Source organism: Ornithorhynchus anatinus, chromosome 4, assembly GCF_004115215.2.
Source record: "Ornithorhynchus anatinus isolate Pmale09 chromosome 4, mOrnAna1.pri.v4, whole genome shotgun sequence".
Lineage (NCBI taxonomy): Eukaryota > Metazoa > Chordata > Mammalia > Monotremata > Ornithorhynchidae > Ornithorhynchus > Ornithorhynchus anatinus.
The window spans coordinates 134906701-134933248 of NC_041731.1; the positions used below are offsets into that span (position 1 = coordinate 134906701).

The window sequence follows — 26548 nt, forward strand, 5'->3', positions numbered from 1 at the left end:
CACTGTACCTCCATCTCCTCTATCTCGCTGCTGAGCCCTCGCCCACGTCCTGCCTCTGGCCTGGAACGCCCTCCCTCCTCATATCAGACAGATAATTGCTCTCCACCACTTCAAAACTTTATCGAAGGCCCATCTCCTCCAAGATGCCCTCCCTGATTAAAGCCTCTTCTCCTCTTCTCCCACTCCCTTCTGCGCTGCTCTGACCTGCTCCTTCATTCATCCTCCCTCCCATCCCCACAGCACATGATGACGATGATGGTATTTGTTAAGCGCTTACTATGTGCCGAGCACTGTTCTAAGCACTGGCGTAGATACAAGGTAATCAGCCTGTCCCAAATGGTGCTCACAGTCATAATCCCTGTTTTCCAAATAAGGTAACTGAGGCACAGAGAAGTTAAACGACTTGCCTAAATCTGCCCAAGGTCACCCAACAGGCAAGTGGCAGAACCGGGATGAGAACCCATATGTGTATACCTGTTATTTACTTTATTTATATTAATACCTGTCTCCCGTACTAGACTGTGAGCTCGCTATGGACAGAAATATGTCTGTTTTTATATTATATTCTCCCAAGTGCTTAGTACAGTGCTTTGCACACAGTAAGCATTCCATAAATATGATGGAACGAATGAGTGAGTGAACCATTTCTTCTGCTGTCACACCACGTTTGATGATGATGGTGATGATGCTAATACTTCAGGTGCCGTCTAGTCGTTTCCGACCCATAGCGACTCCATGGATGCACCCTCTTCTGAACATCCCATCTCCTCCTACAAAGTCGTTCTGGTACGTGTATCCATAGAGTTTTCTTGGTAGAAACACCAAAGTTGTGTATCATCGCCTTCTTCCACACAGTCAAAACTTGAGTCTCTGCCCTTGTCTTTGATGAACATGTTGATCGCTTGATCATTCAGCTTTGAGTCTTTCCCACGCCGCTGCTGCCCAGCCCAGGCGAATCGACTTTTTCTGACGCTTCGGCTTAGACCTTTCCATTCTGGGTAGCCATATGTGGCGGAGCTCTAAGCTTCATCACCGTACGCAAACTCTCCTGTGATGATGATAAGGTGTTGATTCAGAAGCAAAACTATTACTGCTAATGCTACCAGTACTACTACTAATAATAACAGTAATGCAGTGGAAAGAGCAGAGGCCTGGAAAGCAGAGGACCTGGGTTCTAATCCCAATACCACCCATTGTCTGCTGTGTGACCGTGGGCAGGTCACTTCACTTCTTTGTGCCTCAGCTTCCTCCATTGTAAAATGGGGAAATCCTTAGTTCCTCTACTTAAACTGGGAACCCCATGTGGGACAGGGACTGTGTCCAACTGGAGCATTTTGTATCTACCCCAACATTTAGTACAGTGTTTGGCACATGGGAAGCACTAAAAATACCACAATTATCATTATCACTATTCCCTCTATTTAAACAGTGAGCCCCATGTAGGACAGGAACTGTGTATAATCTAATTCGCTCGTATCTTCTGCAACACTCAGTATAGTGCTTGGCACATAGTAAGCACTGAACAAATACTACTATTATTCATTCAATAGTATTTCATTCAATGAGCACTGTACTAAGCGCTTGGAATGAACAAGTCGGCAACAGATACTATTATTATCATTGTTAGTAGTATTAACATAAATTGTTATGTTATTAACACAATATATCATTATGTTAGTAGTAGTAATAATAATAAAAGTGCTTGTTCGGTGCTTACTATGTGCCGAGCCCCGTATTTAAGTAATGGAATAGTTTCAAGATAATCAGATCGGGCACAGTCCCAGTCCCATTCAGGGCTCACAATGTAAGAGAAAGGGGAAACAGGTATTCGTTCCCTGTTTTACAGATGAGGAAACTGAGGCTCAGACAAGTTGGGTAATTTGTCCAAAATCCCCTAGCAGGCTGAGAGTGGAGCCAGGATTAGAACTCTGGTCCTCTGACTCCCAGGCTCGTGCTTTTTTCCACTAGGCCACGCTGCTTTTCATCCAGAGAGACATAAAGCAGCATGGCTCAGTGGAAAAAGCCCGGGCTTGGGAGTCAGAGGTCATGGGTTCTAATCCCGGCTCTGCCACTTGTCAGCTGTGTGACTTTGGGCAAGTCACTTAACTTCTCTGTGCCTCAGTTACCTCATCTGTAAAATGGGGATGAAGACTGTGAACCCCTCGTGGGGCAACCTGATTACCTTGTCTCCCCCCAGTGCTTAGAACAGTGCTTTGCACATAATGAGCGCTTAACAAATGCCATCACTATTATTATTATTATTATAAAAAACATCCCCTAACTCCACTGTGCCATTCTGTCCAAGCCTTTGATGACACCCCACATGAGAGAAGAATTGCTTGGGAGCTAATATCCAGTATTCTCCACCGTTTCCCACTCTCAAGGTCTTGGAAACTTTGTTTGAGAAGGAGGATCTGATCCCAATCTTGGTCAGTCCCAAATCAAACAGAATTCCAGTTCCACTGGCAAATATATGCCCATTCCCATGACCCATTGTAAGATGGGTCTTCTCCTAACGGATCGACTGAAGACCCCTCAAGATTATCAGTCAGCTTTAAAGGAATGTAGAGAATCTCACTGTTATGTTTGGACAATTCCCCTTGCAGGCCACACTTCACTCTGCTGCCCGGATCATTTTTCTTAAAAAATCTGTCTTCCCACTCTTCCAGTGGCTGCTCATCCATCTCCACATGAATCAGGAGCTCCTCATATCGGCTATAAGGCACTCAACAAACTCTCCCCACTCCTACCTAACTTGGCTCCTCTCCCACTACAAACCACTCTGCACACTTCACTCCTCTAACGCCAACCTACTCACCGTATCTCGGTCTTTTTTATCTCGCCACCAACCCCTAGCCCACATCCTCCCTCTGTTCTGGAACTCCCACCCAGACAGAGCCCGGGCTTGGGAGTCAGAAGACGTGGGTTCTAATCCCGGCTCCACCACTTGTGTGCTGTGTGACCTTGAATGAGCAGCTTAACTTCTCTGTGCCTCAGTTCTCTCATCTGTAAAATGGGGCTTAAGACTGTGAGCCCCTCGTGGGACATCCTGATTGCCTTGTATTTATCCTAGCACTTAGAACAGTGCTTGGCACATAGTAAGCACTTAACAAATACCAGAATTATTAATATCATTATTATATATGATTAACTCCTATCTACCTCAGCACTTAGAACAGTGCTTGGCACATAGTAAGCACTTAACATAATTATTATCCAACAGACCATTGCTCTCCCCATCTTCAGAGCCCTACTAAAATCACATTTCCTCCAAGGGACCTTCTTTGTCCCCATTTCTCCATCCTATTCTCCTTCCCTTCCACGTCACCTATATGCTTGGATCTGCTGTACCCCTTAAGCGCTTGATACACACCCCAACTCTAGCCCCATATCACTTATGTACATATCCCTCTACTCTTCCATTTCCCCTATCCGTAATGCATTTTAATGTCTGTTGCCCCTTCTAAGCTAAAAGTTCTTTTGGGGCAGGGCTCATGTCAGCCATTTCCACAGTATTAAATTCTCTCAAGTGCTTAATAATAATAATAATAATATTTAAGTACTTGTTAAGCTCTTACTATGTGCCCAGCACTGTTCTAAGTGCTGGGGGAGATACCACGACAATTATAACAGACAATTACTCTCCCCCCCTTCGAAGTCTTCCTGAAGGCACCTCTTCCTAGAGGTCTTCCCAGACTAAGCTCCACTTTTCCTCATCTCCCACTCCCTTCTGCATCTCCCTGACTTGCTCCCTTTGCTCTTCCTGCCTGCCCCAAGCCCCCCAGCATTTATGTATTAATTTTAGTTATTTGTATTGATGTCTGCCTCCCCCCTCTAGACTGCAAGCTTGCTGTGGGTAGGGAATGTCACTGTTTGTTGTTGTATTATACTTTCCCAAGCACTTAATACAGTGCTCTGCACACAGTAAGCACTTAATAAATATGACTGAATAAATGAATGAACAAATACAACATTATCAGGTTGGACACAGTTCCTGCCCCACATGGGGCTCACACTCTTAATCCCCATTTTACAGATGAGGTAATTGGGGCCCAGAGTAACAATAATAATAATAGTAGTATTTGTTAAGCACTTACTATGTGTCAAGCACTGTTCATTCATTCATTCATTCATTCAATAGTATTTATTGAGCGCTTACTATGTGCAGAGCACTGTACTAAGTGCTTGGGATGAACAAGTCGGCAACAGATAGAGACAGTCCCTGCCGTTTGACGGGCTTACAGTCTAATCGGGGGAGATGGACAGACAAGAACAATGGCAATAAATAGAGTCGAGGGGAAGAACATCTCGTAAAAACAATGGCAACTGGGGTAGATACAAGGTAATCAGGTTGTCCCATGTGGAGCTCACGGTCTTAATCCCCATTTTCCAGATGAGGTAACTGAGGCACAGAGAAGTTAAGTGGCTTGCCCAAAGTCAGGCTTCAGAGTCAGAGGTCATGAGTTCGACTCCCAGCTCTGCCACTTGTCAGCTGTGTGACTGTGGGCAAGTCACTTCACTTCTCTGTGCCTCAGTTACCTCATCTGTAAAATGGGGATTAACTGTGAGCCTCACGTGGGACAACCTGATGACCCTGTATCTACCCCAGCGCTTAGTACAGTGCTCTGCACATAGTAAGCACTTAACAAATACCAACATTATTATTATAAGTGGCAGAGCCGGGATTAGAGCCCACAACCTCTATAGCACAACCTATAGTGTTATAGTGACCTCTATAGTCACAATCTCTGACTCCCAAGCCCATACTCTTTCCACTAAGCCATGCTTCTTCTCTAAGAGTAGTGAAGTGACTTGACCAGGGTCACCCAGCAGACATGTGGCAGAGCCGGAATTAGAACCCAGGTCCTTGCTCTGTCCTCTAAGCCATGCTACTCAGAACAGTGCCCGACCCATAATAAGCGCACAGTAAATACCACTGCTGGATTGTGAAGCTTAAGGGGGAATCCATCCACAATCCTGACAAGAAGAGGAAGTCAGAAGGAAGCCAGCTTCACACCAAGCTTAAACCAAAAGAGAAATCTACGGAGCGATCTGTCCACTCCATCAAACAGTCCAGAGTGGAGGTCCCAGAGGGCCACTTCAACCTCAGAGCCTCGGGGCATCTTCCAGACTCCTCTGGGAAAAGCAAGACATCGGCCGGCCCTGTTTCCTGCGGCCACCTTGGGGAACTCACACTTCCTCCAGAACTCGAGCTACCCAGGTCACAAACCCCTGCCGTGCTCCATGGCAAATTCTCTTTGTCCTGTCTTGACTTCGACCCCTAAGCGGACGAGGTGAACTAGAATTCAGCAGAATGCTGCACACGTCACCCTTCCGGCCGCTTCCCTTCGACGATCGAGAAACCCGCCCAAACTCTGGATCCGTCAAAAGAGTTGCCTACTGTGCCTGAAGGGAGCCCCAGCATCTTCAGATGGGAGGTCCTTGGAAACAGAAAGAAAGGGCAAATCCCCCACAGGATCATAGGTGGGTGAATTCTTGGAAAACTCCACAAATGTCTCTGGCATCAACAGATTCAACGAAAATCAGGATATTTTCCAAATGTCATGGCTCTTGATGCAACTGGTCACACCAGTCCTTTGTGGTCCATGTGCCCTCGGTGGATTGGTGAGTTAGTTTTTCTTTCTCTAAAGATTAATCAAATTTGATGAACAATTCTGCTGTGGGGGAGTTGGATTTTCCTTTATGACAGGCCTTGGCTTGTTTATTCCTTCTAGGTTACAGTAGCTGGACTCATCCTCTCCTGTTGAATTTCTTCCTCGTCGTCTTATAAATTGCCCCCGAATGTTTGCCTGTAAGATCCCTTTTTGTTTAGTAAATAATAATAGCAGCACTTTTGGCATTTGTTGAGTGCTTTCTATGTGCCAAGCACTGTACCAAACAGAATACAAGCAACTCAGACCCCAACCTATAACCCCATCCTGGCCTCACGTGAGGCTCATAGTCTAAAGAAGGAGGGAAAACATATGTAACTCCCACTTTCCAAATGAGGAAACCGAGATACAGATAATTTAAGAGACACGACAAACAAGTGGCGGAGGTGGAATTGGAACCCACAGGCCCGTGCTCTCTCCACTAGGACACGCTGCCTCCTAAGTACGCCTCCGGGTCTCAGAATATATTTTGAAGTCCGGGAACTGGGGTCTGCATCCCACTTTTAAATCCTCACCTAATTCTTCCTCCTTAGCAGGGACCAGATCAAGGGAAAACTTCCACTCCTCTTTCTCTCCCTGGCCCCTGGCCCCCAGCCCCTACCCTCAGCACAATCAGCAGCTGTCCCAGTGGCCTTTATTGACTGCCTCTTGGGTGCTGAGTGCCCACCTGGACCCTGGGGAACATATGCAATCAGTCCAAGTAACAGATGCCACCCCTGCACTGAAGGAGCTTTCTCCCTCTCTCCTTCCCTCTCCCCCTCCCCCCCTTGCTTCCCTCCCTCTCTCCTTTTCTCTCCATTTTTCTCTCCCTTTCTCTTTCTCTCCCTCCCTTTAACTCTCTCCTTTTTTTCCCTTTCTCTCCTTTCCCCCTCCCTCCCTTTTGCTCTCTTCTCTCCCTTTATCTCTCTTTCTCCCTTCCTCTGTTCCTTTCTCTCCCTTTCACTCTCTCTCCCTTTTCTCTATCCCTCTCTCCCTTCCTCTCTCCCCCTCCCTCCCTTCCACTCCCTCCCTTCCACTCCTTCCTTTTCTCTCCCTTTATCTCCCTTACTCTTTATCCCTCCTTTTCTCTCTCTCACTTTCTCCCTCTCTCTCCCTTTCTCTTTACCTTTTCTTTATCCCTTTCTCTCCCTTTTCCCTCTCCTCCTTTCACTCCCTCCTCTTCTCTCCCTTTATCTCCCTTTCTCCCTCCCTTTCACTCTCTCCTCTCCCTTCATCTTCCATTCTCTCTCCCTCCCTCTCCATTCCTTTCCCTATCTCTTTCTCTCCCTTCCCTTCCCTCCCCCACCCCCCACAGCTTCTTTCATCTGCATTGCTTTTATAATAGATAACAGGATCGTGTGGCCCATCACCAGCCCACAAGGTGACCCCAGCCCCCTAGCCCACACCTGCTTAGAAGAGGAAACCTTGGTAATAAATGTGTGGAAGCCAGTAGTTCTGAGCTCGGGCCTCCTTTCAGCTCTGCCCCTTCTTTTCCGTGCTCCTTGCACTGCTATGGAGCTCCATGGGCATGTTCCACACCTCCATCCTCTGGAACTGCTTTTGTTATGGTTCAATGGAGGCAGGCATCTGGTACAAATTACCTGTGTGCCCTTTTCGCCTCATTGGATCCCCTTGGCTCTTCCTTCACACTTGTGGGGCCTGGTGGTGGGAGTGCTCACAAGGACAGGGTGTATCTTCGGGCTTTCCCAGGGTCTGTAGTAATAATAATAATGATAATAATAATAATTCTGGTATTTGTTAAGCGCTTACTGTGTGCCAGGCACTGTACTAAGCACTGGGGTGGATACAAGCAAATTGGATTGGACACAGTCCCCTGTCCCACGTGGGGTTCACAGTCTCAATCCCCATTTTACAGATGAGGTAACTGAGGCCCCGAGAAGTGAAGCGACTTGCCCAAGGTCACACAACAGGCAAGTGGCAGAGCCAAGGTCTGTAGAGAAGCAGCATGGCGTAGTGGATAGAGCACAGGCCTGGGAGTTAGAAGGTGATGGGTTCTAGTCCCGGGTCTGCCACTTGTCTGTTGTGTGACCTTGGGCAAGTCACTTTTGTTCCCTGTGCTTTGGTTACCTCATCTGTAAAATGAGGATTGAAACTGCGAGCCCCACATGGGACTAGGACTATGTCCAACCCGATTTGCTTATATCTGCCCCAGTGTTTAATACAGTACCTGGCATATAGTAAGCACTTAACAAATACCGTAATTATTATTAATTTTATTATTATCTTTGTCCACCGGTTTCTCCTCTGTTAGACCCAGAAACCGGAGGGAGGGGCGGGAGCAACGTGACCAGGCCAGAAGAGAGCGGGAGGGCCACGGATGAATGTGGTAAATGGGATTGGGAGAACAAGGGAGTGCACAGTGGGGGTGACTCGCTGTCTTTCACTCTTACAGTCACATCAATGGCTGTGAAATGTTCTGACTCGTTCCAAAAAATAAAGAAAGTTTTCACGGGGTTCTCCATTTCGCTTCATGGATTTCTTCACTGTTGACCCCAGTAATTCTGAGTGCCGCCGTGTAGTGAAACTCCCAAGTTCAGTAAAACAAAGACGAATCATCCACAGGGTCCATGGGTTCTGATTTGGCCAGTCACGATGAGTTCTCGGCTTCCGATTCTCCCCCTGAATTTTTCTTGCACAGGGCACCAAAAGCAAAATGACGGGGAGGCTTTATTTTTGTACCAGCTGGACCAGAAAACTCCCTCCAAATGTCCAGAGCTTCCGGCTCCCAGCCCCAGCTCCAAGACCCAAGTTCCCACACGGATTACTGTATCAGCCTCCTTGCTCACCTCCCTGCCTCCTGACTCTCCCCACTGATGATTAAATGATTAACCTCTCATCTCCTGACCCAATAACCCCCATCTGCAACTTTTGCATTTCCAGGTCACCTAAAACCTACCATATTAATACAATCATTCATCCTATCCTGCCTGGATAACTGCATCAGCCTCCTTGCTGACCTCCCAGTCTCCTGTTTCTCCCCACTCCAGTCCACACTTCACGCTGCTGCACGAACCATTTTTACAAAAGCAGTCAGGACATGTCACCCCCCTCCTCAGAAAACTCCAGTGGTTGCCCATCCACTTTCATATCAAACAAAAAGCCCTTACCATTGGCTTTAAAGCCCTCCATCACCTTGCCCCCTCCTACCTCACCTCACTTCTCTCTTTCTATTACCCAGCCCGCACACTCGGTTCCTGTAGTCCTGACCTTCTCAGTGGGCCTCCATCTCATCTGTCTTGCCACCGACCCCTGGCCCACATCCTGCCTCTGGCCTGGAACGCCCTCCCTCCTCAAATCCCACAGACTCTCCCCAACTTTGAAGCCTTATTGAAGGCCCACCTCCTCCAAGAGGCCTTCCCTGACTAATACCCCCTTTCCTCTTCTCCCACTCCCTTCTGCATCGCCCTGACTCACTCCCTTTGTTTGTTCCCCCTTCCCAGCCCCACTGCACTTATGTATCTGTAATTCATTTATTTTATTAATGTCTGATTCCTCCCCCTCTAGACTATAAGCTCATTGTGGGCAGCGAATGTGCCCGTTATATTGTTATATTGTATTCTCCCAAGCACTTAGTACAGTGCTCTGCATGGTAAGCGCTCAATCAAGACAAATGAATGAATGAATGATGGTTTTTGCTAAGTGTTTCCCACGTGCCGAGCATTGTTCTAAGCAATGAAGTAGATGCAAGTTAATCAGTTTGGACTCTGTCTCTGTCCGACATGGAGCTCACAGTCTAGGTAGGAGGGAGTGGATTTAATCCGCATTTTACAGAAAAAGAAACTAAGACCCAGAGAAGTTACATGACTTGCCCAAGGTCATTCAGCAGACAAGTGGCAGCCCTGGGATTAGAACCCAAATCTTCCGGCTCGCAGGCTTGTGCTCTTTCCACTAAGCCATGAGGCTCCTCTAAAGATTTGATTTCCTCCCAAGGGCCCCTCTCCCAACTGCATAGACACAGTGGCACAGCTGTTATTTAATTTGGGCCAGTGGTGGTTGGAATAAGTATAAATATCCCAGTTATTGTTGTAACCATTCCCAAAGTGATGTTCTTTCACCCAGCAGAGTAAATACTTCCACTGTAAATACATTTATGCTATTTTCATAGTGATGATGCTATATATGAAGGGCTTACTGAATAGACTAGGAGCACAGCTTACTGGAAAGAGCACGGGCTTGGGAGTCGGAGGTCTTGAATTCTAATCTTGGCTCCGCCACTTGTCAGATGTGTGACTTTGGACAAGTCACTTAACTTCTGTATGCCTCAGTTACCTCATCTGCAAATTGGGGATTAAGACTGTGAGCCCCCCGTGGGACAACCTGATTACCATGTATCTACCCCAGTGCTTAGAACAGTGCTTGACACATAGTAAGCACTTAACAAATACCATAATTATTATTATTACTGGGGAGGGGAGTGGAGGGGATATAATATTTATCCCCTCCACTCTACTGAGACTGCTCTTTTAGAGGTCACCCATGACCTCCTTCTTGTCAAATCCAATGGCTCCTACTCTATCCTATTCCTCCTCGACCTCTCAGCTGCCTTTGACACTGTCCACCATCCCCTTCTCCTCCACACCTTATCTCACCTCGGCTTCGCGGACTGCGTCCTCTCCCGGTTCTCGTCTTATCTTTCTGGCCGGTCATTCTCAGTCTCCTTAGCGGGCTCCTCCTCCCCCTCCCATCCACTAACTGTAGGGGTTCCTCAAGGGTCAATTCTTGGCCCTCTTCCGTTCTCCATCTACACTGACTCCCTTGGTGGACTCATTTGCTCCCACGGCTTCAACTATCACCTCTATGCAGATGACACCCAAATCTCCATCTTCTCCCCTGTTCTCTGCCCCTCCCTCCGGGCTCGTATCTCCTCCTGCCTCCAGGACCTCTCCACCTGGATGTCTGCCCGCTACCTAAAACTCAACATGTCTAAAACTGAGCTCCTCATCTTCCCTCCCAAGCCCGGTCCTCTCCCCGACTTCCCTGTCACTGTGGATGGTACAACCATCCTTCCCATCTCTCAAGCCTGCAACCTTAGTGTCACCCTTGACTCAGCTCTCTCCTTCACCCCACACATCCAATCCATCACCAACACCTGCCGGTCTCACCTTTACCATATCGCCAAGATCCGCCCTTTCCTCTCCATCCAAACGGCTATCATACTGGTACAAGCTCTCATAATATCTCAGCTGGATTACTGTGTCAGCCTTCTCTCTGATCTCCCTTCCTCCTGTCTCTCCCCACTCCCATCTATTCTTCATTCCGCTGCCTGGATCATCTTCCTGCAGAAGCGCTCTGGGCATGCCACTCCCCTCCTCAAAAACCTCCAGTGGTTGCCTATCAACCTCCGCACGAAAGAAAAACTCCTCAATCTGGGCTTCAAGGCTCTCCATCCCCTTGCCCCCTCTTACCTCACCTCCCTTCTCTCTTTCTACTGCCCCTCCCCGCACGCTCCGCTCCTTTGCCGCCCACCTCCTCACCGTCCCCTGTTCACGCCCATCCCGCCGTCAACCGCCGGGCCACATCCTACCTCTGCCCTGGAATGCCCTCCCTCCTCACCTCCACCAACTCTCTTCCCCTCTTCAGAGCCCTACTGAGAGCTCACCTCCTCCAAGAGGACTTCACAGACTGAGCTTCCCCTTTTCCCTCTGCTCCCTCTCTGCTCCCCCTCAGCCCTCTGCTCCCTCCCCCTTCCCCCCTTCCCCCCCCTCAGCTAAGTCCCCTTTCCCTCTGCTCCTCCCCCTTTCCCTTCCCCTCCCCTCAGCACTGTGCTCATTTGTATATATTTGTATATATTTTCATTACCCTATTTATTTTGTTAATAAGGTGTACATCCCCTTGATTTTATTTATCGTGATTATGTTGTCTTGTTTTTGTCCGTCTTTCTCCCCCGATTATTCATTCATTCATTCAATAGTATTTATTGAGTGCTTACTATGTGCAAAGCACTGTACAAAGCACTTGGAATGTACAATTCGGCAACAGATAGAGACAATCCCTGCCCAATGACGGGCTCACAGTCTAATCGGGGGAGACAGACGGACAAAAACAAGACAACATAATCACAATAAATAGAATCAAGGGGATGTACACCTCAGTAACAAAATACAAAATGGACATTAACAAAATGTATTAAGCAAGCAATTGTATATAAGGAAAAGAGAAGCAGCATGGCCTAGTGGAAAAAACAGGGCCCTGGGAGTCGTCAGACGACGTGAGTTCTAATTTCGGCTCCTCCCCTTGGCTGCCAGGTGACCTCGGTTTCCTCACTTCTCTGCGCCTCGGTTTCCTCACTTCTCTGCGACTCGGTCTCCTCAGTGTTCACAATGTCACCTTGAAGCTGAAGGATTTGCAGAACTGGTATCGTGAGGATGACGATGTCCAACTCCTCCGCAGGTCCCGTTTCTCTGTGAACCTCCCATTTGCCACTTCTGAGGAAGACCTTGGTTACCCGGTGTTCATAGAAGATATCCACCCCTGATTCTCTTAAAAAATACTTGACAATTGAGGAGACTCCTTGAGGTGCCAAAAAGTTGCATTCTCCTTCTTTCACCACCATTCCTTCTACAGAGGATGTCAGGGGCTTCAAAACCCTATTAGCTAACAGCTCATCATAGAAACTTGGATGTCTCTCAGAGTACTGAGGGGTGAAAGTGAGGTACTGAGCCCCCAGGTCTGCCGTGCAGCGGGAGTTGTACGGGCTTCGGGACGTAGCCATTCTTCCTCCTGGGCCCCGGGCCTGGTCCCACACGACCACTCGTCTGGGGCTCGGGCCGGGGGGCCGCCTCCCGAGCAGAGCGGACGGCAGCCCGCCCATCGGCCCCGCGCCCACCACCAGCACCCGCGCCATGGCCGCCCGCCCGCCCCGATTAGCCTGTGAGCCTGTCATTGGGCAGGGATTGTCTCTATCTGTTGCCAAATTGTCTATTCTAAGTGCTTAATACAGTGCTCTGCACTTAGTAAGAGCTCAATAAATTCTATTGACTGAATGAATTAATTATTACTGGGGTAGAAACAAGATCATCTGCTTGGGCACCATCTCTGTCCCACTCAGGGTTCACAGTCTAAGAGGGCGGGAGGATGGATATTATATCCTCATTTTTCAACTGAAAACTTCAAAGCCTAGGAAGGGTAAGTGACTTGCCCAAAGTAACCTAGTGGACAGTGGCAGAGCTGGGACTAGAACCTAGATCTGATTCATTCATTCATTTTGTCTTATTATTAATAATAATAATAATGGTGGTATTTGTTACGCGCTTACTATGTGCAAAGCACTGTTCTAAGCGCTGGGGGGATACAGGGTGATCAGATTGTCTCACGTGGGGCTCACAGTTTTAATCCCCATTTTACAGATGAGGTATCTGAGGCGCAGAGAAGTTAAGTGACTTGCCCAAAGTCACACAGCTGGCAAGCGGCGGAGCCGGGATTAGAACCCGTGACCTCTGACTCCCAAGCCCAGGCTCTTTCCACTGAGCCGTGCTGCTTCACAGTAAATGCTTACTGTGTGCAGAACACTGTACTAAGAGCTTGGGAAAGTACAATACAGCACTAAAGAGTGACAATCCCTGCCCACAACGAACTCACCGTCTAGAAGAGGGGAGACAGACATCACTACAAATACACAGTCATAAATATAAATAAATATATCTATTTATTGCCATTGTTCTTGTCTGTCCGTCTCCCCCGATTAGACTGTAAGCCCGTCAAACGGCAGGGACTGTCTCTATCTGTTGCTGACTTGTTCATTCCAAGCGCTTAGTACAGTGCTCTGCACATAGTAAGCGCTCAATAAATACTACTGAATGAATGAATGAATATATGACGACTCCCAGCCCCAGACAAGGGGCTAGGGCTGCAGCCTCCTAATAATAATAATAATAATAATAGTAATTGTAATGATTAGTGGCTCAGCAAGTGGGGAGAACAGTGGCCTCTGGGGTTTGACTTTGCTGTAAAGTCTTTGTGGGTAAGGATTATGTCTACCAATTCTATTATATTTTCCTGAGCGCTTAGGCCAGTGCTCTGCACACAGTAAACACTCAATAAAAACTCCCTCCCTCCTCAAATCCACCAATTACTCTCCCCATCTTAAAAGCCATTTCCTCCAAGAGGCCTGCCCAGACTAATCCCCACTTTTCCTCAATTCCCATTTGCTTCTGCATTTCCCCAACTGGTTCCCTTTGTTCTTCCCCCCCTCCCCTCCCCACCACACTTATCTGTGTATCTGTAATTTTATTTACTTATATTGATATCTGTTTATTTGTATTGATGTCTGTCTCCTCCCTTCTAGACTGTGAACTCGTTGTGGGCAGGGATTGTCACTCTTTATTGCTGTATTGTACTGTCCCAAGTGCTTAGTACAGTGCCCTGTGCACAGTAAGCGCTCAATAAATACGATTGATTGAATAAATGAATGAAAATACGATCGATAAATTGATTGATGGGGGGTGCGTAGGTTTCACCATTTGCAGAGGTGGGGTTCCTGGGCTGCATCTTGTTGAAGGAAAACCAGATTAGGAGTTGTTTAAAAGCTTGCAGATTGGGTTGGAGGTCTGGATTTTTGGACATTGTCTGTGGCTCATCTCCACTTGAAAAGGGAAGCAGCGTGGCCTAGTGGAAATCTAAAGACATGGGCTCTAATCCCGGCTTCCCCACTTGTCTGCTGTGTGACCTTGGGCAAGTCACTTCACTTCTCTGGGCCTCAGCTCATCTGTAAAATGGGGATTAAGACTGTGAGCCCCATGTGGGGCAGGGACTGCGTCCATCCTGATTTGCTTCTATCGATGCCAGAGCTCAGATCAGTGCTTGGCACATTGTAAGCACTTAATTATAATTATTATTAGTAGTAGTAGTAATAGTAGTAATATTGAGAAGCAGCATGGTTCAGTGGAAAGAGCGTGGGCTTGGGAGTCGGAGGTCGTGAGTTCTAATGCCGACTGCCATCTGTCAGCTCTGTCTATGACCTTGGGCACATCACTTAGGTTCTCTGTGCCTCAGTTACCTCATCTGGAAAACGGGGATGAAGACTGTGAGCCCCACATGGGACGATTTAATGATCTTGTATCTACCCCAGTGCTTAGAACAGTGCTTGGCACATAGTAAGTGCTTAACAAATACCAACATTATCATTATGAGAAGCAGCATGACTCAGTGGAAAGAGCCCGGGCTTGGGAGTCAGATGTCGTGGGTTCAAATCCCGACTCAGCCAATTGTCAGCTGTGTGACTTTGGGTAAGTCACTTAACTTCTCTGTGCCTCAGTTACCCCATCTGTAAAATGGGGATTAAGACTGTGAGCCTTATGTGGGACAACCTGATTACCTTGTATCCCCCCCCAGCGCTGAGAACAGTGCTTTGTACATAGTAAGCGCTTAACAATTGCCATCATTATTATTATTAGTAATGGTAAGAGTAGTATTAGTTGTATTAAAGTGTGATACTGAGCTGGGCATCAGGGCCGTATCAGTGGAAAGAGAATTTCCCAAACGGTGCTTTTTCATCAGGGGACCCGATAATCACCATAGATTCTATTTTCTCAGTGTGCCTCTTCTTCAGCCTTCCTCCCCCAGGAAATCGTGGATGTGGAAAATAAGTCCAGAGTTGGAAAAATCTTTTCCACTGCAGCAGATGACCGCTGCTCACCCAGCTGCTCGAATAAGATTGAATTGGGGAAGGCCTGAATTCCCAAGGATTTTCCACTTCCTCCTGTAAACATTCAAGAAATGAACCAAACATACTAATAATAATAATAATAATGGTATTTGTTAAGTGCTTACTCTGTGCCAAGCACTGTTCTAAGCACTGGGGTGGATACAGGTTAATCAGGATGGACACAGTCCCTGCCCCACACTGGGTTCATATTCTTAATCCCCATTTTACAGATGAGGTTCCTGAGGCACAGAGAAATAAAGTGACTTGCCCGAGGTCACATAGCAGATAAGTGGTGGAGCCGGGATTAGATCCCAGGTCCTTCTGACTTGCTGGACCGTGCTCTCTCCACTAAGCCGTGCTGCTTCCGTGCCCCTTTGCTAGATAATAATGTTAATTTTGGTATATGTTAAGTGCTTACTATGTGCAGAGCACTGTTCTAAGTGCTGGGGTAGACACAAGGGAATCAGGTTGTCCCATGTGGGGCTCACAGTCTTCATCCCCATTTTACAGATGAGGTAACTGAGGCACAGAGAAGTGAAGTGACTTGCCCACAGTCACACAGCTGACAAGTGGCAGATGCCCTGGCCGGGGAGGTCTGCCCGGGTGCTGGTCGTGGGGGAACTTTAAGGTAGAGAGGGGCCCATTAGGACCGTCCAGCACAGCCGGTGGGCCCACCCTCCCTGACGGCAGGTCTGAGGCCACCCGGGCACTAACGGTGAAGAGCAGTGTGGCTTAGTGGAAAGGGACCGGACCCAGGACTCAGAGGACCTGAGTTCTAACCCCAGCTCCACCAGGCGCCTGCTCTGCATGACTTTGGGCAAGTCACTTAACTTCTCCGTACCTCAGTTACTTCATCTGTAAAATTCAGATTATGAGCCCTGTGTGGAACAGAGACTGTGTTTGCCCTGATCATCCCGTTTCTTCCCCAGCGCTTAGAACAGTGCTTGACACATAGTAAGCACTTACAACAGTAATAATACTGTTACTGTTATTATCACTGTTACTATTTCTGGGATGAGTCACTCTTCACCACACTCAGACCCTCCAGACCGAACATCCATCCGGGACCCGGAGAGAAAAGAGACCCAGGTACCTCTCGTACTTAAAGAGCATGGGCTTTGGAGTCAGAGGTCTTGGGTTCGAATCCCAGCTCTGCCACTTGTCAGCTGTGTGACCGTGAGCAAGTCACTTAACTTCTCTGTGCCTCAGTTACCTCATCTGTAAAATGGGGATTAAGACTGTGAGCCCTACGTGGGACAACCTGATACCCCTGTGTCTACCCCAGCGCTTAGAACAGTGCTCTGCACATAGTAAGCACTTAACAAATACCAATATTATTATTATTACCCCTCCCTCCACCCCTCACAGATCTCTCTGGCCGTGCCCGGCAACAACCAGGGCTGGCCTCAAGGGCCCACCTCCAGGACTCAGCCTCTAGTGGAGGCCTCAACATTGATTTTATGCTGGTCGGGGTGTCCTGCGGCCATGGGGCCAGAAAAGCCCATTTCTGGGGAGACCGGGTTGAGTCGCCTCCCCTCTTTAAAGCAGTCAATCACCTGGCCCCCCCTCCTGCCTCACCTCACCACTCTCCCTCCAACCCAGTCTGCACACTTTGCTCCTCTAATGCCAGCCTTCTCACTGTACCTCCATCTCTTCTATCTCACACGCCAACCTCTCGCCCAAGTTCTGCCTCTGGACTGAAATGCCCTCCCTCCTCATAACCAAGAGACAATTACTCTCCCCCCTCTTTAAAGCCTTACTGAAGGCCCATCTCCTCCTAGAGGCCTTCCCTGACTAAGCCCTACTTTCCTCTTCTCCCTCTCTCTTCTGTGTCGCCCTGACTTGATCCCTTTATTCATTCCCCCTCCCAGACCTACAGCAGTCTAGGGGGGACACAGACACTAAGAGAATTCAACAGATTACATACATATCTGTAATTTGTTGAATTCTGTTAGTGTCTGTGTCCGCCTCTAGACTGTAAGCTCACTGTGAGCAGGGAATGTGTCTGTTATATTGTTATATTGTACTCTCCCAAGTGCTTAGGACAGTGTTCTGCACACAGTAAGTGCTCAATAAATACAACTGACTGACTGCTGACTGACTGCCCTCAAGCGACTCAGTTTCCGGGCCTACCAAATGGGGATAACTCAAGCAGGGTTTCGTGGGGGGCACCGATGAACGCGGGCAGACTGACGGGGGGCGTGCGCCCCCAAACACCACCTTGGCACTGCCAGCCTGCTCTCGGGCGAGGAGATGGGAAGAGCCAAGCTGGAAGGAAGAGGAAACTTGCAGGGCCCCAGGAGCTCAGAGGCACCCAGAGAGATGGTTTTTCACAATGAGGAGGGCATCTGAGCCAAGGGAAGAGCCCGCCTTCCGCTAGGAAACCTGGGCCACTGCGGAACCAAAATCCCAAGACCCGTACTCTGCCGGGGAGAAAACGGGAGCCTTTTCTCCCTGACCTTCCTCTTCCTTGTGTCCAACAGCTTCCGGTCCAGCTCCTGTTCTATGGATGTCGTGGACCAGGAGGAGGAGCAGGAGGCGGAGGAGGAGGAGGAGGAGGTCCGGCTGACTCTGCGGGCGGCTAAACTGGCCACCAGGGAGAAGATAAGGTCCCGCTTTCATAGCAGCAACGACCTGATCCACCGACTGTTCGTCTGCATCTCAGGTGGGGGAGACGCGTTCGTCTTGGTTGGCCTCCTTGGCATCGTCCGCATAATTCGATGAAGGGAGGCAGTGCGGCTTGGTGAAAGGGGCCCGGTACTGGCAGCCGGAAGGCCTGCGATTCGAGTCCCAGCTCTGCCCCTGCCTTGCCTTGGGACTTTGGGCAAGGCACTTCCCCTTTCTCGGCCTCAGTCTCCTAACCCATTCTCACTCCCTCTTCGACAGGGACTGGAGGACAGGGACTAGTCCGACCGAAGCATTTAGCACAGTGCTGGAAGCCCTAATCAATACCCTTACGTCTATTGTTATTGGATGCAGTCACAGGGCACCGAGAAGCTGTCGGCTGTGACACAGATGCGTAGGGGTTGAGGCCTCCATCTCCCACCCCTTCAGGGGAGCCCCTGTGCGACGGCTCGGGCCCAGATCCAAAGAAATCCCCATCAGTTCCCCGGCAGACTTTGAAACGTTGTTCCTTGATGGGTTGGTTTTCACCTGGACATTCAATGTGGTCTCAGCAATCCCATGGACTCCTTTTCTGCAGCTGGACAGAGGTCCAATAAGGGACCAAGGCAAGTGTCTTCCGGGCAACAACCCCACCAGCGTAACTGCCCTCGTAGTGACATTAGCCCAAACCTTCTCAGCCCCATGAGCTTGAGTCGAGCAGGGCGTAGGAGAGCAGCGGCTTTCTGCTCCGCAGGTGAGGCCATGGCCCTGCAGGCATCCCCTGGTAGTCAGCTTTAAGGCACTCCTTAAACTGTCTCCCACCAATTTATTCTTGCTCCTCTCCCACCACGCCCCAGCTCTTACGTTTTCCTCCTCCCCTATTATCCCCAACTTACACACTTTACTCCTCTCCCACTCTGCCCCAACTTGGATGTTTTGATCATTTCCCACTACACCCCAGCTTGCCCACTTCTCTCCTAAAACACCCCAGTTTAAACACTTTGATCCTCTCCTATGTCCCAGCTCACACCCTTTGTTCCTCTCCCACTTGACCCCAGCTCACACACTTTGCTCCTCTCAAGTCAACCTATTCACTGCGCCTTATTCTTGTCTCTTATCATGGACCTCTTGCTCATGCCAACTCTCTGCTTGGAACAAAAACCATAATAATAATAATGATAACTCCCCTTCTCCATATGCAGCCCCCTTCAGAAATTAATTCAGTTGTATTTATTTAGTGCTTACTGTGTGCAGAGCACTGTACTAAGTGCTTGGAAACTACAATATAGCAATAAAGAGAGACAATCCCTGCCCACACCAGGTTTACAGTCTAGAGGGTGGGGGGAGACAGACATCAAAACAGGCAACCAGGCGTCAAAATAAATTAATAGAATTATAGATATATACATAAGTGCTATGGGATGGGGAAGGGGGAAGAGCAAAGGAAGCGAGTCGAGGTGACGTGGAAGGGAGGGGGAGCTGAGGAAAAGAGGGCTTAGCCTGGGAAGGCCTCTTGAAGGAGGTAAGCCTTCAATAGGGCTTTGAAGGGAGGACGAGTGATTGTTTGGTGGATTTGAGGAGGGAGGGTGTTCCAGGCCAGAGGTAGGATATGGGTCAGGGATCATTCATTCACTCATTCAATAGTATTTACTGAGCACTTACTATGTACAGAGCACTGTACTAAGCGCTTGGAATGTACAAATCGGTAGCAGAGGCAGTCCCTGCCCTTTGATGGGCTTACAGTCTAATCGGTGGACACAGACAGACAAGAACAATAGCAATAAATAGAATCAAGGCGATGTACATTTCATTAACAAAATAAATAGGGTAATGAAAATATATACAGTTGAGCAGACAGGCAAGATGGAGGCCCAGTGTGGAGGTTAGCGGCACCAGAGGAGCAGAGCGTGTGGGCTGGAATGTAGAAGGAGAGAAGGGAGGTGAGGTAGGAGGGGGCAAGGGGATGGACAGCTTTAAAGCCAAAAATTAGAAGTTTCTGCTTCGTGCGAAAGTTGATAAGCAACCAGTGGAGATTTTTGAGGAGGTGGGTGACATGCCCAGACCGTTTCTGTAAAAAGATAATATCGGCAACGGAATGAAGTATGGACTAAAGTATTTGGTGAAATGAAGGGGAGAGACGGGATTGGGAGATCAGAAAGGAGGTTGATGCAGTAATCCGGTCACCCCCGAAGAGTGGACACCTATGGAACCCAGGTCCCCTGACCCCTGGCCCCCTCCTCTAATAATAATAATCACGATGGTATTTGTTAAGTGCTTACTATGTGTCAAGTACTGTTCAAAGCACTAGAGTAGATACAACCTGATCAGGTTGGACACAGTCCCTGTCCCACAGGGGGTCACAACCTTAATCCCCATTTTACAAATAAGGTAACTGAGGCCCAGAGAAATCAAGTGACTTGCCCAAAGTCACACGGCATACAGGTGGCAGAGCCGGAATTAAAACCCATCACCTTCTGACTCCCAGGTCCCTGTGCTATCCACTATGCCATGCTGCTTTTTCATTCCACCAGGCCATGCCAATTTTCTGGAGAGGAGAAATTTTTCAAAGTTGTCTTTGGGGGTAAACAGGCTCAGGCAATGGACTCTGGGAGTTGTCAGAGCCAAGCCTTGCCAGACCCTGCCAGACCCCACCAGGCCCATGTCCGCCTAGAGGGCAGAGCCATGTGGAGATGGGGCAAGTCCTGCTCTGCCTCCCCACCCCGAGGCCCTGAGATGGAGAGGGATGTTAATGACCATGCTCCCTTTCTGGCATTTGGCTACCTTGGAAGAACTGCCCCAAGCCTCTGTCTGTCTCTGTTGGCCGCTTGGCCCACCAGGGGTGGCTGACCAGCTGCAGACCAACTACGCAAGCGACCTGCGCAGCATCCTGAAGACCCTGTTCGAAGTGATGGCCACCAAACCGGAGACGGAGGACAAGGACAAGCTAAAGAAAGGTGAGCCGGCTTCGGGCCCAGCCGGAGCCCTCGTTACCCGTGGGAATCGATCAGACTGTAAGCCCGTCAGTGGGCAGGGATTGTCTCTATCTGTTGCCGAATTGTACGTTCCAAGCGCTTAGTACAGTGCTCTGCACATAGTAAGCGCTCAATAAATACGTTTGAAGAATGAATGAATCTGGGCCAGCTCAACAGGCGACTCAAGAGCTGCTGCTTCTGGTCCTGGGGACCACCAGAGTCGCCACTCAGCCCTGAACCCTGTACTGCTCTCATGTGTCCTTTTGTGAGAAAATTAAGAATTATGGTACTAGTTAAGAGTTATTATGTGCCAAGCAGTATTCTAAGTGCTGGGGATGAAACAGTTAAATGAGGTTGAACGCTGTCCCTGTGACCAACTGCACGCTCCGGCCTTTCCTGGGGATCCCCTTCACCCACAGGAGGTCCGCTCGAGGGCATCTGGTCGAAAGTGGAGCCAGGGCAGAGAGCCACGGCGGGCCTCTGGGCCTGCTACAGGGAGCCTCGTGGCCCGGAGGGCTGAGCCTGACAACATTCATTCCTGAACCAAACCCCATCTAGGCGGCCGGGACTCCTTGGGTGCTGATATACCTGGTTGCCACGTTGCCCTGTTGCCAAGTGACCTCGGGTCCTGGTATAATAATAATAATAATAATAATGATATTTGTTAAGTGCTTATTATGTGCCAGGCACTGTATTAAGTGTTGGGATGGATACAAGCAAATTGATTTGGACATGGTCCCTGGTCTTTGTGGGGTTCACAGTCTCAACCCCCATTTTCCAGATGAGGTAACTGAGGCCCAGAGAAGTGAAGAAACTTGGCCAAAGTCACCCAACAGGCAAGTGGCAGAGTCAGGATTAGAACCCATGACCTTATGACTCCCCGGCCTGGGCTTTATCCACTACGCCATGTGGTATCCCCAGGGCCAAGTGTCCTGTGGTACTGGTATCCCTGGAGGCCTGGAGTCCTTGGGTGTCGGGAGCCAGTCAGCCAGTCAGTCATATTTATTGAGCTCGTACTGTGTGCTGAGCACTATACTAAGCATTTGGGAGAATACAGTACAGCAGTGTAACAGACACATTCCCTACCCACAATGAGCTTATAGTCTAGAGGGGGAGACAGACATTAATAGAAATAACTAAATGACAGCTAGGTCCTCAGGTGCTGGGGGCCCCGGGTGCCAGGAGTCCTTGGCATCCAGTGAGCCCTGACTGCAAGGTATTGTCTCCTGGGCTCTCAGCTGAGAGCCCTAGATCATTCAGTCGGTCAGTCAGATGTATCAGCGTGGCTCAGTGGAAAGAGCCCAGGCTTAGGAGTCGGAGGTCATGGGTTCGACTTCTGGCTCTGCCACTTGTCAGCTCTGTGACTGTGAGCAAGTCACTTAACTTCTCTGTGCCTCAGTTACCTCATCTATAAAATGGGGATTAACTATGAGCCTCACGTGGGACAACCTGATTACCCTGTATCTACCCCAGCGTTTAGAATAGAGCTCTGCATATAGTAGGTGCTTAACAAGTACCAACATTAATTAGTGAATGTATTTATTGAGTTTTTACTGTGTGCAGAAGACTGTACTGAGTGTTTGGGAGAGTCTAGTCTAACAGTGAAACAGACACAGCCCCTGCCCACCATGAATTTACTAGAGGCTATAGCAGAGTTCCTTTCTGTGCCATCTGATCGCACACTCCTTGAGGTCTGGCTCTGTGGTGCTGGCTCCTTAAGTGCTTCCTTAAATCCATTGCACTCAGTAGGTCCCTTCTCAGGGTGGCATCTGGAGAGTTTCCAGTCCTCTACCAGTCTTGGCTATGGGAGGAAGAGTCAAGCAGAGGCCCGTCCGTGCCATTCCGAGGCCCGTCCATGCCATTCCTAGCTTGGCCAGTGGCTAGCGAGTGGAAGGCCATCTCTGCAACTCCCCCAGGCCGGACAGTGGCGGCCCGGGAGAGAGTCGAGGGTGTTGACTCATCTTGACCGCATGGAAGGCGGCAGTGATTATTCTGGATTTTTACCAAGACAACTCTATGGATCCGCTCCCAGAAGGATTGCAGATGGAGAGCGGGGCGTTCTGGGAGAGATGTGCCCATGGCATCGCTACGGGTCGGAAGCGACTCGACGGCATAAGACAAGACAAGGCTAAGTGGGTACTCGGTATATTCTACTGCTCCGGCTGCTGCTAGTACGTTTATCACTGAGAAGCAGCACGGTGTAGTGGATAGCACCCGGGCCTGAGAGTCAACGGGACCTGGATTCCAATCCCAGCTCTGCCACTTGTCTGCTGGGTGACTTTGGAAAGTCCTCACTTCACTGGGGATTGAGACTGTGAGCCCTATGTGGGACAGGGACTGTGTCCAACCCAATTTGCTTGTGTCCACCCCAGGGCTTTAGCACAGTGCCTGGCACAGCGTAAGCACTTAACAGATGCCACAATTAAAACACAATGCCACAATGCCAGGATTAGGACCCAGGTCCTCTGGACTCCAAGGCTTGTGCTCCATCCACTAGGCCATGCTGCTTCTCTTAACTCTTGCATAGTAATCAACATCACTATGGCATTTTTGAAGCACACCCTCCATGCTATGCCCTGGGTTGAACACAAAGCTAGGAGATCCACTCCAGTCCCTGCCCCACAAGGGGCTCAAAATCTACCTTCTCCCCATTTTACAGAGGAGGAAACGGGCCCAGAACTCACCCAAGATCACCCAGCAGGCCAAGGGCAGAACTGGAAGTAGAACCTGGGTCTCCTGACTCTTGGCCTTGTCCTCTTCCCACTGGGTCCTCACTGCCTCTCACACTCCCGGACTCTTGGGGCCACACATTTTTTTAATTATTATTAGTGGTAGTATTAATAACAATAATGATAATTATGGTATCTGTTAAGCGCTTACTATGTGCCGGGTACAGAACTAAGCACTGGGGTGAATACAAGCAAATTGGTTTGGACACAGTCCCTGTCCCAAGTGGGGCTCACAATCTCAATCCCCATTTCCAGAGGAGGTAACTGAGGCATAGAGAAGTGAAGAGACTTGCCCAGGGTCACAGAGCAGACAAGTGGTGGAGCCAGGATTAGAACCCATGACCTTCTGACTCCCAGGCCCGGGCCCTATCCACTAGGCCACATTGCTGCTTTTCTAATAGCTCTAGAAGTAGTAATAGTAATTGTGTGATATTTGTTTAGCGCTTACTATGTGTCGAGCATTATTCTAAGCTCTGGGGAAGACACAGGTTGTATCTACCCTAGGAGTAGTAGCATCCAGGGGCCCCCACAACCCAAGCGCCTAATACAGTGCTCTATGCATAATAAGTGCTCTATCCTAATCCTCCTCAACCTCTCAGCTGCTTTTGAACTGTCGACCATCCCCTTCTCCCTCCTCACTTTATCTCAACTTGGCTTCACAGACTCCGTCCTCTCCTGGTTCTCCTCTTATCTTTCTGGCCTTTCATTCTCAATCTCCTTCACGGTTTCCTCCTCCCCCTCCCATCCACTAACTGTAGGGGTTCCTCAAGGGTCAATTTTCCTCAAGGGTCAGTTCTTGGTCCTCTTCTGTTCTCCATCTGTACTCACTCCCTTGGTGAACTAATTCGCTCCCACAGCTTCAACTATCATCTCTACGCAGATGACCCCCAAATCTCCATCTCCTCCCCTGTTCTCTCCCGCTCCCTCCAGGCTCGTATCTCCTCCTGCCTCCGGGACGTCTCCACCTGGATGTCTGCCCGCCACCTAAAACTCAACATGTCCAAAACTGAGCTCCTCATCTTCCCTGCCAAACCCTGTCCTCTCCCTGACTTCCCTGTCCCTGTGGACGGCACCACCATCCTTCCCGTCTCACCGACCCACAACCTCGGTGTCGTCTTGGACTCTGCTCTCTCATTAATAATAATAATAATGTTGGTATTTGTTAAGCGCTTACTATGTGCCGAGCACTGTTCTAAGCGCTGGGGTAGACACAGGGGAATCAGGTTGTCCCACGTGGGGCTCACAGTCTTAACTGAGGCACTGAGAATTTAAGTGACTTGCCCAAAGTCACACAGCTGACAAGTGGTAGAGCCGGGGTTCGAACCCATGACCTCTGACTCCAGAGCCCGTGCTCTTTCCAGTGAGCCACGCTGCTTCTCATTCACCCCACACATCCAATCCGTCATCAAAACTTCCAGTCTCACCTTTACAATATCGCCAAGATCCTCCCTTTCCTTTCCATCCAAACAGCTATCGTGCTGTTACAAGCTCTCATCATATCCCGACTGGATTATTGCGTCAGCCTCCTCTCTGATCTCCCATCCTCCTGTCTCTCCCTGCTCCAGTCTATTCTTCATTCTGCCGCCCGCGTCATCGTTCTAGAGAAACGCTGTGAGCATGTCACTCCCCTCCTCAGACAACTTCCAAGTGGCTGCCTATCAACCTTCACACAAAACAAAAACTCCTCACACTTGGCTTCAAAGCTCTCTGTCACCTTGCCCCCTCCGACCTCCCCTCCCTTCTCTCTTTCTACTGCCCACTCCGCACGCTCCGCTCCTCTGCCACCGCTCACCTCCTCACGGTCCCCTGTTCGCACCTGTTTCGCCGTCCACCCTTGGCCCACGTCCTCCCGCTGTCCTGGAATGCCCTCCCTCCTCAACTCTGCCAAATTAACTCTCTTCCCCCCTTCAAAGCCCTACTGAGAGCTCACCTCCTCCAGGAGGCCTTCCCACATTGAGCCCCTCCTTTCCCTCTGCTCCTCCTCCCCTCCCCATTCCCCCCTTTCCCACCCTTGGCTCTTCCCCCTTCCCCTCCCCTCAGCACTGTGCATATTTGTATAAATTATTTATTACCCTATTTATTTTGTTAATAATGTGTTTATCTCTATGATTCTATTTATCTTGGTGATGCTTGTGCTAGACTGCTTGTTTTGTTTTGTTCTGTTTTGCTTTGCTTTCTCCCCCGTTTAGACTGTGAGCCCATCACTGGGCTGGGATTGTCTCTCTCGGTTGCCGAATTGTACACTCCAAGTGCTTAGTACAGTACTCTGCACACAGTAAGCGTTCAATAAATACGATTGAATGAAGTGCTCATTCGTTCATTCATTTAATCGTATTTATTGAGCGCTTACTGTGTGCAGAGCACTGTACTAAGCACTTGGAAAGTACAATTCAGCAACAAAATAATGATAATGCTCAAGAACAGAGACTGTCCTCATTTCCTGGGGTCACCACAGGGAAGGCGGGAAGGGGTGGCATCTGGGCCCCGGCGGGTGTGCGGGGGGAGGGTCCGGCCTCGGTGCACCCTCCCCCGGCATTGAGACGGCCGCGATTGACTTTTTCAGTGAACCCGAATTTGCGGAGCGCCGCCCTGGAAGACTGCGCCCTGTGCCAGGAAACCACCTCTTCTTCAGAGCTCGCCGCCAAGGCCAGAGACGGGGACTTCGAAGGTATCCTGAAATCCTTCCCCCTCCACACCTCACACCCAAAACCCAAGAAGAGCAAAAGAAACCCGGCAAAACCCAGTGAGCTGAACAGTCAGTCAAATTTACTGAGCACTTACTGTTTGCAGAGCACTGTACTAAACACTTGGGAGAGTACAGTATAACAATATAACAGATATATAGAGAGATATAATAATAATTATGGCATTTGTTAAGCACTAACTATGTGCAGAACACTGTTCTAAGCGCTGGGGTAGATTCCGGGT

The 26548-nt window shown here is 49.2% G+C and overlaps 2 protein-coding genes across 3 annotated transcripts in view; one reads left to right on the forward strand and one right to left on the reverse strand.

The window, feature by feature from the left end:
- ZFYVE28 (zinc finger FYVE-type containing 28) overlaps positions 1-26548 on the forward strand; it is a 158440-nt gene that overhangs the window by 125474 nt on the left and 6418 nt on the right. For both annotated transcript variants that reach the window (XM_029064186.2, XM_029064185.2), the window contains exons 9-11: positions 17799-17980; positions 20757-20873; positions 26184-26288. In XM_029064186.2, coding sequence (XP_028920019.1) covers positions 17799-17980; positions 20757-20873; positions 26184-26288 — 404 coding nt within the window. The remainder of the gene's footprint in view (positions 1-17798; positions 17981-20756; positions 20874-26183; positions 26289-26548) is intronic.
- LOC114811138 (renalase-like) lies at positions 697-12516 on the reverse strand. Its single transcript, XM_039911876.1, has 3 exons — positions 11961-12516; positions 1039-1048; positions 697-808 (listed from the first exon to the last, which is right to left on the reverse strand). The coding sequence occupies exons 1-3, from the start codon at positions 12514-12516 to the stop codon at positions 697-699; spliced, it is 678 nt and encodes a 225-aa protein (XP_039767810.1).